Source organism: Aristolochia californica, unplaced genomic scaffold, assembly GCF_029961685.1.
Source record: "Aristolochia californica isolate CCGP_79_NKW_82.1479 unplaced genomic scaffold, dmAriCali1.0.hap1 SCAF_3, whole genome shotgun sequence".
Taxonomy (NCBI): Eukaryota; Viridiplantae; Streptophyta; class Magnoliopsida; order Piperales; family Aristolochiaceae; genus Aristolochia; species Aristolochia californica.
Window position 1 is genome coordinate 5,756,543 of NW_027181992.1, and position 11,142 is coordinate 5,767,684.

General features: G+C 41.3%; 2 protein-coding genes across 3 annotated transcripts; one reads left to right on the forward strand and one right to left on the reverse strand.

Annotated features, from left to right (window-relative positions):
• On the forward strand, positions 1–1,553 carry LOC137958420 (peroxidase 12-like). The gene is made up of 3 exons (XM_068805424.1): positions 1–313; positions 496–690; positions 785–1,553. The coding sequence occupies exons 1-3, from the start codon at positions 68–70 to the stop codon at positions 1,406–1,408; spliced, it is 1,065 nt and encodes a 354-aa protein (XP_068661525.1). The 5' UTR covers positions 1–67; the 3' UTR covers positions 1,409–1,553.
• A 22-nt stretch (positions 1,554–1,575) lies between these two features.
• On the reverse strand, positions 1,576–10,560 carry LOC137958419 (protein S-acyltransferase 8-like). Of its 2 annotated transcripts, none has more exons than XM_068805423.1 (5): positions 10,218–10,560; positions 5,915–6,097; positions 5,332–5,637; positions 4,718–4,951; positions 1,576–2,393 (listed from the first exon to the last, which is right to left on the reverse strand). In XM_068805423.1, the coding sequence occupies exons 1-5, from the start codon at positions 10,254–10,256 to the stop codon at positions 1,935–1,937; spliced, it is 1,221 nt and encodes a 406-aa protein (XP_068661524.1). In that variant the 5' UTR covers positions 10,257–10,560; the 3' UTR covers positions 1,576–1,934. The 2 variants fall into 2 exon arrangements, with proteins under 2 accessions (XP_068661524.1, XP_068661523.1); XM_068805422.1 differs by having other exon boundaries at positions 5,915–6,100.
• Between the last annotated feature and the right edge of the window lie 582 nt (positions 10,561–11,142).

Genomic DNA, 11,142 nt, shown 5'->3' on the forward strand with positions numbered 1-11,142 from the left:
TTTGCTGTACCAAAGCGGGAGTGTGCTCTGCACAGGGAAGGCAGCAGGAGCGTTGGTGGGTTCAGTCATGGCTTCTCCTTCTTCTTCGGTGCTTCTCTGCTTGTTACTCTCGTGTATCTCTGTGTTCTTGTTGAGGAGTACTGAAGCACAGAGTAATCCGCCGATAGTGAACGGTCTGTCGTGGACCTTCTACGCAGGGAACTGTCCAAACTTGGAGAAGATCATCAGAGACGAGCTCAAGAAGCTGTTCCGGAGGGACATCGGCCTAGCTGCTGCTCTGCTTCGCATCCATTTCCACGACTGCTTCGTTCAGGTAACCTCCGACGGTCCTGCCGTTCTTCTTCCTCCTGTTTTCACCGGCGGAATGTGTTGTCCGACATGACAGTGTAGGACATCCTGCAGCATTTTGTTTCGTGAATGGAAAAAGATGAGCGATGACAGAAGTTTCTGTTAGACCAAACCGGCAGTATCATTATAACGTTTTCCACTTTGCAGGGATGCGATGGGTCAGTTTTGCTAGACGGTTCAGCAAGCGGTCCGGGCGAAAAGGAAGCCCCGCCGAACCTGACCCTCAGACCGGAGGCGTTCACGACACTCAACAACCTCCGGGCCGCCGTCCACCGCGCCTGCGGCCAAGTTGTCTCGTGCTCCGACATCCTCGCCATTGCCGCCCGCGATTCCGTAGCCCTGGTAGGCTCTCCTCCCTCCATTGGCAGCCACGATCCGACAAACAATAAATACACCACACTAACTGTTCCTCCCTTCTTTGCTTTTCCGTCTGCAGTCAGGTGGGCCGAACTACAAAGTCCCGCTGGGACGCCGCGACGGGCTCAACTTCGCCACCAGGAACGCCACCCTAGGTGCCCTTCCGCCGCCGTCCTCCAACACCACCGCCCTCATCAAAGCCCTCGACCGCCTCAATCTCGACCCCACCGATCTTGTCACCCTCTCCGGCGGACACACTATCGGCATCGGCCACTGCCCCTCCTTCACCCCCCGTCTGTACCCCAACCAGGACAACTCCATGGACAAAACCTACGCCAACAACCTGAAGCGCACCTGCCCAACCACCAACACCGACAACATGACCGTCCTCGACATCCGCACCCCCAACGTGTTCGACAACAAGTACTACGTAGACCTCATGAACCGCCAGGGCCTCTTCACCTCCGACCAGGACTTGTACACCGATCGCCGGACGCGATCCATCGTCACCAGCTTCGCCGTGAACCAGAGCCTCTTCTTCGACCAGTTCGCCAGGTCGATGATCAAGATGGGGCAGCTGAGTGTTCTTACCGGGCGGCAGGGGGAGATTCGAGCCAACTGCTCCAGGCGTAACGCGGCTGCCGTCACCGACTTGGAATCGGTGGTGGACGGTCCTAGCGATGGCTCCGCCGCCGCATACTAGTTAGGGACTGACTGGTTATTTCGTTAAAGTTGCATGGAGGAGAGGTTTTTTAAGAGGTTTTGAGTCTAGACTCTTGAGTGGGACATCAGTCATCACTCTCTTTTGTAAATTTTGAAATAAACAATAGCTTCTCTTTAAAAATGCACTTTGTGTACAGTAAAACCGAATTTGATGCACCATTAGAAGCTCATCTGGGAGATTAAGTTCAACCTGAAAGTGTAAAACTGGAAATCCCAGAGTGGTAATTGTACAGAAAAGAATCAACCCAACACTAAGCATTAACAAATGTCAACTTTTACACAAACACCACTAGTAAGAAAGAGGGTCAGATGATCCCACCATCTCTCAGTCAACTTTGCACGCCAAAATGGGGTAGTCGGATACATCTTAATATGAATTTCTCTGAAGAAAATTTGACCACAACTACGCCCATAACGAGCCAGACTTGACCCGCTAAGAGCAGTGATTGAGTCGTGACACATGGTGGCCTTTTCTGGGCATGGATTCTCGTGTTACCGACCAAATTCTACACATGAGGCCTGCCTTCGCTGACAAGAATGTCTGGAGAGATTTCCCAACTCCCACTTCTCCGACCCCAACTCGAGTGACGCACTTCTGGCCGAACAGGTGGTTCAGATGCCAGACTGAATTCAGATTCTGAGGCTACATTACCATTACTACTTCTACCATGTAGATCAACATCAACTTCTTCCAAGTCACGGCGTTGGGAAATCTTTAATAAGTCTCCACCAAGCTCCAGATCATCTTCAACCTTTGCACGTGGGTTCACAGTAGTATCATCTACTTCTGGTTCACGGATACGGGGAGGTGGTGGTCTTGTAACCTCTTCTTGGACAAAAGCACGGAATTTATTCTTTGAAGGTTTTATCTTTCTGCAGAATACTTCTAGGAAGTTGTTGAAGCAGCCACTATCATAGACATTAGGCCTGTTGTCAGCTCTGTACCGGAAATTCTCATATGTTGTCTGCACCATGTAAAAAAGAGAAGTAGAAAATTTCAAGATGTACACAAGTTTCAGATTCAAATAACATAATTGAATGGAACAACATCACAATGTAAAGCTGGAGACTAGGACAGGCAAGAAATACCACTCTGCATAGACTATGTAAAGATTGAGACTAGGACAGGCAAAAAACACCACTCTGCATAGCTACAAAAGTAACAGAACAGTTAATCACCAGATACAACTCTAGTACTTTCAAGCTCTTAGTATGTATGTTCCTCAGTGGTTAGCCCCCTCCTTGTTGGGGGCACTATTTGCTCCTCTTCTCACTTATAATAAAGTACTTTGTTCCTTGCAATAAATTAAAAAAAAAAAAGTATCTTCAAGTAGATAAATCTAGCCATTTGATTTTCTTTTATTAATTTATAGCTTAATAAAACAAAGCTTGTTCTTGGCATACATTCGAGAGGCCATTGCTGATCTTCAAATTCCTAAGTACATTGACCTTCTCTAAAGGCCTACTCTGAATGTTTATATTAGTTTTAGGTTCCAAAAAACAAACTCTTCCAATGGATCAGTGATTAAATACTTATTCAACAAAATAATCCATAAAACTGGTTGATATAACATCTATAAAAAAATGTTCGCTACACACTTGGGATAGCAAACCTCATTGCTTCTCAATACCAATATCAACAAATAAAACAACAAGAGCAGATCTGGCCATTCAATATCCAATCAGTTACAAAGTGAATGCAAACACTAGAACAGATTACTGTCCAACAAATGTTTTATTTTTAAAAGCATATGTAGATTCCTCCCACTCACTACACACTACTTTATAAGGAAGAAACCAGCCAAAACTGGAGAGGTGTCTTACCACCTGGAAAGGGAGATTGCTTTCTAAAGCAGGTATGCTTATCCTCCTTAACTCATGCATTGTTGGGCTTCCAAATTATTTATTGTCTTTCATGCAGTGTCTTGCTTCTGTTTGCCACCGTATTGAGAGCATTAAATACCACCTTGTGGATAAGGAAGAGGTTTGCATGCCTAAATACCTTGGTGGATTAGGCATCCGACTCACCAAAGATATGAACCTAGCTCTCCTACTTAAACAGCTTTGAAAGTTCAAATCCTCCCCAGCAAGCATGCGGACACCTATGGTGGCTGATAATCTTAGGAGGCGCGGCAATTCAAATCCATGGATCCTCTGCCCTCTTCACAGCATTAAGGAGGAAAGTGTCAACCACCTCTCTGTCACAACACTTTTACTTGGCAGGTTTGGTCCCCTCTACTTAACAACATGGGTCTTCACATTTGCCTCCCTAGGGATCTCATCACCACAAGTCAGATGGTGTATGGGACTAATATTTCAAAGTGGAAAAATTTCTCCTCTCAACGTATCTTACCCACATTCCTTGGTGCCTTTGGAAGGAAAGAAATAATTGGTGATTTAATTGCAAATTTGGTAGTGTGAAGGAGGTCACAAGTTGCATCACAGGGCATGTGTCTTTGTGGTTTTATAGCAGAAAGGAGTTTGATTGCTTAATGGATGTCCCTCTCCATACTAACTAGCGCATTGTGGTCCAAATGTTTGCACCTCCCAAACTCCCTACTCTAATTGAATGGTAGCCACCTCATCTGGGCACCCTTAAGTTCAATTTTGATGGTAGTGCTCTTGGTAACCCTGGCAAAACTGGCTCCAATGGATTATTTCGTGATGCAGATGGTACTTCTTATGACTTACTCGGGCCCTTTAGGGATTTCTGATTCTACTGCTGCTGAGCTTTATGCCCTCTTCCAGGGACTCAATATTAATCGTGACCACCTCAATGGTCCCCTTCTCATCAAAGGAGACTCCAAGGTGGTGATTGGCTGGTGTTCATCCTTTTCTGGTCCGCCTTAGTGCCACTGGAATGTTTTTTATGAGATATTGATATTGTATCTTCAATTTTGTGTAGTTGATCACATGTTCCTAGATCAATAAATTCCTTTACTGATTTGCTTGTTAAGTAGGGGCCTCCCTCCAATCTCTTGTTGTTAGGGAAGTGCTCCCTTGATTGTTTTCCCTGTTTGCTGGAATCAAATCTCATCCTTTTTTTTTCAAAAAAATGAAGAAGACAGCCATTTATAGAAGGAAACTATTACAGCATAAGTCAGAATTTATAAAAAAATTATTTTTTTGTCGAAACATATGGTTGATGAGATGGCTTAAAACCTAGGAAAATCATGATTAATCAGTATTCACATACATCTGGATAGAAAACTGTAGGAAGAAAAGTGGGGGAATAGCAGAAAAAATAAGAAACAAAAATATAGATTCTTTCTGTAAAAAAGAACCTGACCTGGTTAGTTCCAATAAGGTATAAATGGAAGCCTGTGAGACCACCAACAAACCACAGAGAGATGAAACAGTACGCCATCAGCACAACTGATGCTGGAGATTGTTTCATTGCCTTCCAGACTGTGGGATACTCCCCATCCATGAGAACTTTAATGTAGAAAGCTGATAGGGCAAAAACGTAGAAGCACAACAGAGTCGACGAAGAAACGAATAAGAAGAAATAACGATAGTTCCGCTGCATAAAAAGGACACATTTACAGTTAGTAAATGAAAGTGCCACCAAGTAATAAGGAAATGGAGGACCCACAATGGATGGGTCATAATATTCATCAGCTTTTCTCACCATCTACTAGATGGCTATATGCATAAATTGGAAAAAAAAAAAAAACTGCAGGATGATCCTATGCATAAATTTTAAGAAATAAAATCTGCTGGATGGCCTTAAAAGAAAAAAGGTAAACATCGTGTTATCTTTAATATTTTACTTCATGGCTTATGTGCAAGGACCATAGCAACTGGTCGCCTAGGTGATACATGCATAACATTTTTTTACCACGTCCATATGTCATACACTCCTTCAGTAGTGGGTAGTGGGACATAAACAGTCCAGCATACCAGTCCAATGCATTGGCCCACCCAAGGGCAATGGTGATCAAAGCGTTCGACACAATTATTGCAAATGGAGCAATGAGAGCAACGTGGGGGGCGATATAACATGCATGTGTCACAATATTTAATCTTCACAGGCATGCCATTAACCATAATTTCTTTGGTCCGAGGAAATTGCAGGCTTGGTGTTTGCCTTCCACCAACATCGACTGAAGTTGAAGAACCAAAGTTTAACTCTTCCTCAGGAGGGTGTGACGCACGTGGAATAATGCCTGGATCTTGGGCTGAAGTAGCGAAAAGCAATGCAAGTACCTAAACAGAGTGGTGACAACTAAGGAATCAGACCGAGAGAGAACTTGTCAACAGCATATGAAACATTCTAATAGCTAGTTCTTTGTGGCATGCATAAGTCTTTTATTTCTATTGTCGAACCCTCTACCTTGGCGAGACTTGGACCCAAGACCCACACTAAAACACCCCTCATGTGGCCAAAGTCTCCCTACCACCCCATTTGACATGCATGAGTCTTAGAGGTATAATGGCAGCAAACTTGGATTATATAAAGATAGAAATGATAAGAGGAACTCACGTAGATTGTAAAACCAATTGCAACTGCAAGGACTGCATATCCTGCATTGTAGGCAGGAAATTCATGCCGAAGATGTCTTGCAACAAATACACAAAAGATAACTACTGGGACAACAACGAGTAATATCGTAACAAGCAGAGACCTAGCATCAGGTCCAAATATCAACCTTCCTCCAAAAATAAACTTCTGCAAAAGAAGCACAAAAGGACAAGAAGGTAAAAAAATAAAATCCAGACCACATTACAAGTACTTCACCCTAACCAAAAGTTATGCAACAAAAACAATACACTATTTTTTTATGAATATTGAAGAGCTTTTATTCAAGAGACCAATAGCACAAAGTGTAAGATACAAGGGGCTGGCACCCCAAATTTACAAAGGAAGTTTCCAACAACAACATGTCCTAGGGTAGCTCCTTTGGTAAATTGATCTGATGGCTATTGGCTGCATGTGGAACATGTTTCCATTATACCATCCTTAAGGCAGTAATATCCGCAACTTCATTGAATATGTATCCTAATCTCCCAGGAGGTGTCGTTCCCTGGAACATCCAAGTGATAAAATATCCTAAGTCACCCTCTACAATCAAGGGCCTGAGAAACTTTGTGAAAAGAATCTTATACCATTGATAAGAACCTACACCTCAGCTTCTGTTGACTGCACAATGACTGTGGTGCCCAGAGGAAGGACAGGACCATACTTATCACTAATGCCCCACCATTTGCTGATTTTGGTAACCATAAATCTTAGTATTGAGAAAATCGTTTCTTTTTTTTTTTTAACAATTTAACATGTAATGCATTGCCAGCCACTGTTCCATTCAAAAAGGGCAAGTCAAGCTGCCGATATCCCATTGCATTAAAAAAAAAAAAAAGTATGTATGCAATCTACAAAGGAAAACAGAGGTAATGAGTCTCACAACTCAATTTTTCTTCTTTTTATGTTTAAAACAATTAAATTTACCTGAAATTCAAAAGTGAATAGGAAACTTTCACAAAAAGAAAAGGTCAAATTGGATTGGCAAACATGATAAGCTCAAATATTATAGAAACTAACGGGTCCCTCGGGTCCCTACCCAACAAACCTCTCGGGTTTTCTTTCATTGAATCACCTTTATTCTCATAAAAGACTGATTTGTCATCAAGAGGACTAATGTTGTACAGTAAAATAACAACATCAAAAGGAAAGATACACCAAACACATATGCATTGCTATATGGCAGGGTCAGTCAAAAAAGCGAGGCACAAATTGGCCAACCAGGCAAAATGTATCATTTCAGATAATGACCCAATTCTCTGCCAGAGAAATAATTTCCTTGCATTCTTTTTAGATAAAGACTCAGTCAACTTTTCAAGCAGCTCTTTCACAAGCATAAACAAAAAACACTTCCAATGGTCACAACAGTCCTAAATTCAAAATAAACATGTGACAGAAGCCTTGTCCCTAAACACCATTTTTTTAACCCCTGGAGATTGTCATCATGTACTGCTACTTATTGGCCTATAGGGCAAAAGTTTCCTCTCTGTGTGTTGGTCATATATTGACATAAGAACATGTGATCTGACCCACATGGACGAGCAATACCACAAGTTGCTCAGTTAACAGAATGAATGAACTAGAACCTGAGGCAAGAGGATAGCATATCTGTTTCTTCATACATATTGGAAACCCAAAATCTGATACTTATCGGCTGATATGTCAACCCCTTTACCCCCACCCACCCACCCGCACCCATGTATCAGCCCTATCCCCCAGGACAAAATCCGATACATATTGCACGATACACAATATGCTCACTCATGGCTGAGACTACAAGTTAAAATTCCTGCAGTTATGAGATCATTATACAGCAAAAGAGAGAGAGAGAGAGAGACTCATGGCTGAGACTACAAGTTAAAATTCCTGCAGTTATGAGATCATTATACAGCAAAAGAGAGAGAGAGAGAGGCAGATCCCTTTGACAAAACAAATGTGAAACACTTAGAACTTATCAATGATAAAAGTAACCTGAAAATTTGATAATCATAAAAGTTTGTTCAAAACAACACCTAAATTACTTTCCAATCCCAATGTCCAACTATTTAGCATTCAATTGAACAAAGACAAGAAGGGAACAGCCATTCAAGAAAAAAAATAAAAAGAATAAAAAGAAGAAAGAACACAGGTTGATAGAACAAGGAAGCATCCAAGATCAACCATGATTAGAGGTGAATTCAACATTCTTCACACAAACCAAGATCATCTCAAGGAAAAATTCAGTAGTGTATTCATAGCACTTGCAAAGATCAGAACAATGTAATCCAGTTTGAAAAACTTCAAATACACAATACAAGAATAATCCTCCACTAAATGAATAAGCCAAGCCAATATCATACATAAATGACCACTAATTCATATACAGACAATTGTACACAGGATTGCAATTCAAAACCTACTGAGACAACCACCAGCTTGGTAGATCCAGAAGTACACTAGATAAAATCTCAAGGATGGAGGCTTTGCCACTCTCCAGTTGGTCTGTTAAAATACTAGTGTGACTGTCAACAATATCAGAGTGGTTTGGAATATTCACACATTTCACTAGTGTATTAGTCAGTGATAACCAAACAAAATTGATGATTTATGACAGAGACAATGTATCGAGAAGGCTTAATATAACATCTGGCACCCACTGACAGTTGACAGGGCTCAAAAAGGCAAAGTTCGATATAACAGTCAGTGCCATTTAGTACTTTTCATTTAGAAGGTGAGAGAGTTATTACGAGAGGGAAGAAACAAGCACTTCAATTAACATAAGAGAGTGCCACCATTAATACCATAAACGAAAGAAATAACATTACAAACTTACCCCTCAATGCTGGGTGCAAACTTTCAATGTCTTTGCTAATGGAATATTAAAAGACACCCACTTAGGTAAAGATGGCATGGCTGGTAAATAAGGAAAACTTTCATAGAGATGATATAAAATTGTAATTATGCAAGTTGATGTATTTTTTTATGGAAATGTGTGAAATTTTACTCAAAAAAGAGGGGAGAGATACAACCTAGCGAGATGGGCCATCCTCCACAACAAGACATTAGAGGGAGGAATCCTTTTTGGCATAATAGTCCGCAAAGTGATTGGCGGATCTAGGGGTGTGGGTCCATATACAATTTAGATGAAAAGTTATATTACAGATTTCAAAAAAAAGTGTCCCAGTGCCGCCAAGGGCAGATTTTCTTCACACACCAATCAATGACAACCTTGGAATCACCCTCGATGATGAGGGGCCCAACGAGACGGTCCCAGAAGATCAAGAGACCCTGAAGCAGCCCCTCAAGCTCCATAGTAGTAGAGTCAAATATACCCAGTGGGTGTATGTCCTCTTATGTCTTTTTCCTTTTGAATTATGTAGCACAAAGGGCATTGTAACCATTGTAAACACCTTCCCACAACTATATATACAACCTCAATGCATGGGATAAAGCATTCAAACATCGTCCACTTAGCTCAAATTCATTCTTACACCTCTCTCTTTTTTCCTCTTCTTTCTCTCCCTTGGTTTTTTATCTCCTCTCTCCCAAGAGCTAGAGTTTCTCTGTTCTCTCCTTCCATTGAGATCTTTTGTGGTTATGTGTTCGTTATAGAAATCAACATGTAATAATACTCGGTCTAGAGTCCTTCTACAAACCTTCTCTTTCTACAACCATTCTTTTTAGTAAAATGATGAGATAAATCACCAGCTCCCAACTGAATTGCTTTTGTATAGTGTCCCAACTGATTATCAGTGGGTACGCGCTAGAGATTCCATGTTCCAGTGGCTTAAGAAGGAACATGGAAGCCTAGGAGAGGATTAGATTCTGTATAGCATCTCCCTCTGGGTCACCTGCCTGCTGACTACTAACACCTGAGAAAGCATACTCATATCGTATTGCACTTAAAACACACAAAAAGTTCGGCGTTCTCCAAAGCCCAATGAACCTAACTACGACCGACTAGACTGACAAGTAAGATAGTTTCTGGGACAACATTGGCACACTGTCAAATCGCCCAGCTGCAGAAAATAGAGAAACACACCATTAAGGGAACCAATTTCCAGACGCTCTAATGCAACTCTCCCGGCCCAAACAAATAGTAAAAAGCTAAAATCCGCCATAGGAGCATACCAATAACTAAGTAAAGCGACCAAACCTTCCAAATTCGCAAAAAACCACACACACAAAAAGACACCCAGCTAAGAAAAAACCCACCACGCGGACCAAACCTTTCACAAAATCCAAAAAGAAGAAGAAAAAAAGAAGCATCTCAGCAAATGGAACTTACATTACTCCCCTCCCAGACTTGAAACACGCGTTTCGCCATGAGGAACCACTCTCTCTACGCCGGAAGAGAATCAAAGATTTGGAACTTTTGGAACGTATGGTTATGCATCTTCGCTCCCACGGCTATTTATTCCAAACCTCTGCACAAATCTAATGATATCTCAAGTTAAGATTTGGTGCAATTCCTCCGTTGCTTCCCCTTTTCCCTCTATCGGGCACCTCCACGGCGGAGTTTTCTCCGATCAGAGAATTCGATTTCGACAGAGTATAAATGAGTTTTCGAGAGCCAAAAGGAAACCAAGGAGGCAAAAAATGAAACAAAAAAATCCCTCCCAGTCCGTCTACCGATTTGATTAACAACCTAAATTTACTACTATAGTCTTATCTTTATCACATGTATGGGCCAAACAAATTCTATATGGTTGAAATATAGAAGGAAAAAAAGAATATTATATGAGTTAATGTGGCTTCTTCCCATAAACAAAGGTGGCGAAGAGATATGAATTTTCACATCGAGAGATAATTGCAGAAGCTCCTCTATATACCCTATGGCTAAACATAAACTAATAGCAAGGGGAAATAATCCCTTGTCAAATTGCATTGGAAGAACAAAAATTAAGCTATAGTTTTTCTCAAAGTTAAGATTGATACATAATTTGGATGTTATACACTGGGAGAAAAATATTTGTGCTAGCATTTTAGGCATATTGTTGAACCTAAATGATAAATCGAAGGACTCTACAACAGTTAATTTGACTTGGAAGAGATGAATATGGAAAGAAACTATATCGGGGAAGAGATGGTGACTCTATTTGCGGAGAAAAATGGTTGTGCTAGATCTATAATATTATGTTTTTGGATGAGTATCATCAAATACACCATGATACGTCAATGTAGAGACCTCACATATAACCGGCTTACAGAGT

What these genes read in the sequence shown, in the direction of transcription:
- LOC137958420 (XM_068805424.1), top strand. Translation starts at nt 68, where the DNA reads ATGGCTTCTCCTTCTTCTTCGGTGCTTCTCTGCTTGTTACTCTCGTGT. An exon ending in TCCACGACTGCTTCGTTCAG is followed by an intron (nt 314 to 495) that starts GTAACCTCCGAC and finishes TCCACTTTGCAG; the next exon opens with GGATGCGATGGGTCAGTTTT. An exon ending in CCCGCGATTCCGTAGCCCTG is followed by an intron (nt 691 to 784) that starts GTAGGCTCTCCT and finishes TTCCGTCTGCAG; the next exon opens with TCAGGTGGGCCGAACTACAA.
- LOC137958419 (XM_068805422.1), bottom strand. Translation starts at nt 10,256, where the DNA reads ATGGCGAAACGCGTGTTTCAAGTCTGGGAGGGGAGTAAT. An exon ending in TGGGCCAATGCATTGGACTG is followed by an intron (nt 4,952 to 5,331) that starts GTATGCTGGACT and finishes CTTTTTATGCAG; the next exon opens with CGGAACTATCGTTATTTCTT. An exon ending in ACCTTATTGGAACTAACCAG is followed by an intron (nt 2,394 to 4,717) that starts GTCAGGTTCTTT and finishes TACATGGTGCAG; the next exon opens with ACAACATATGAGAATTTCCG.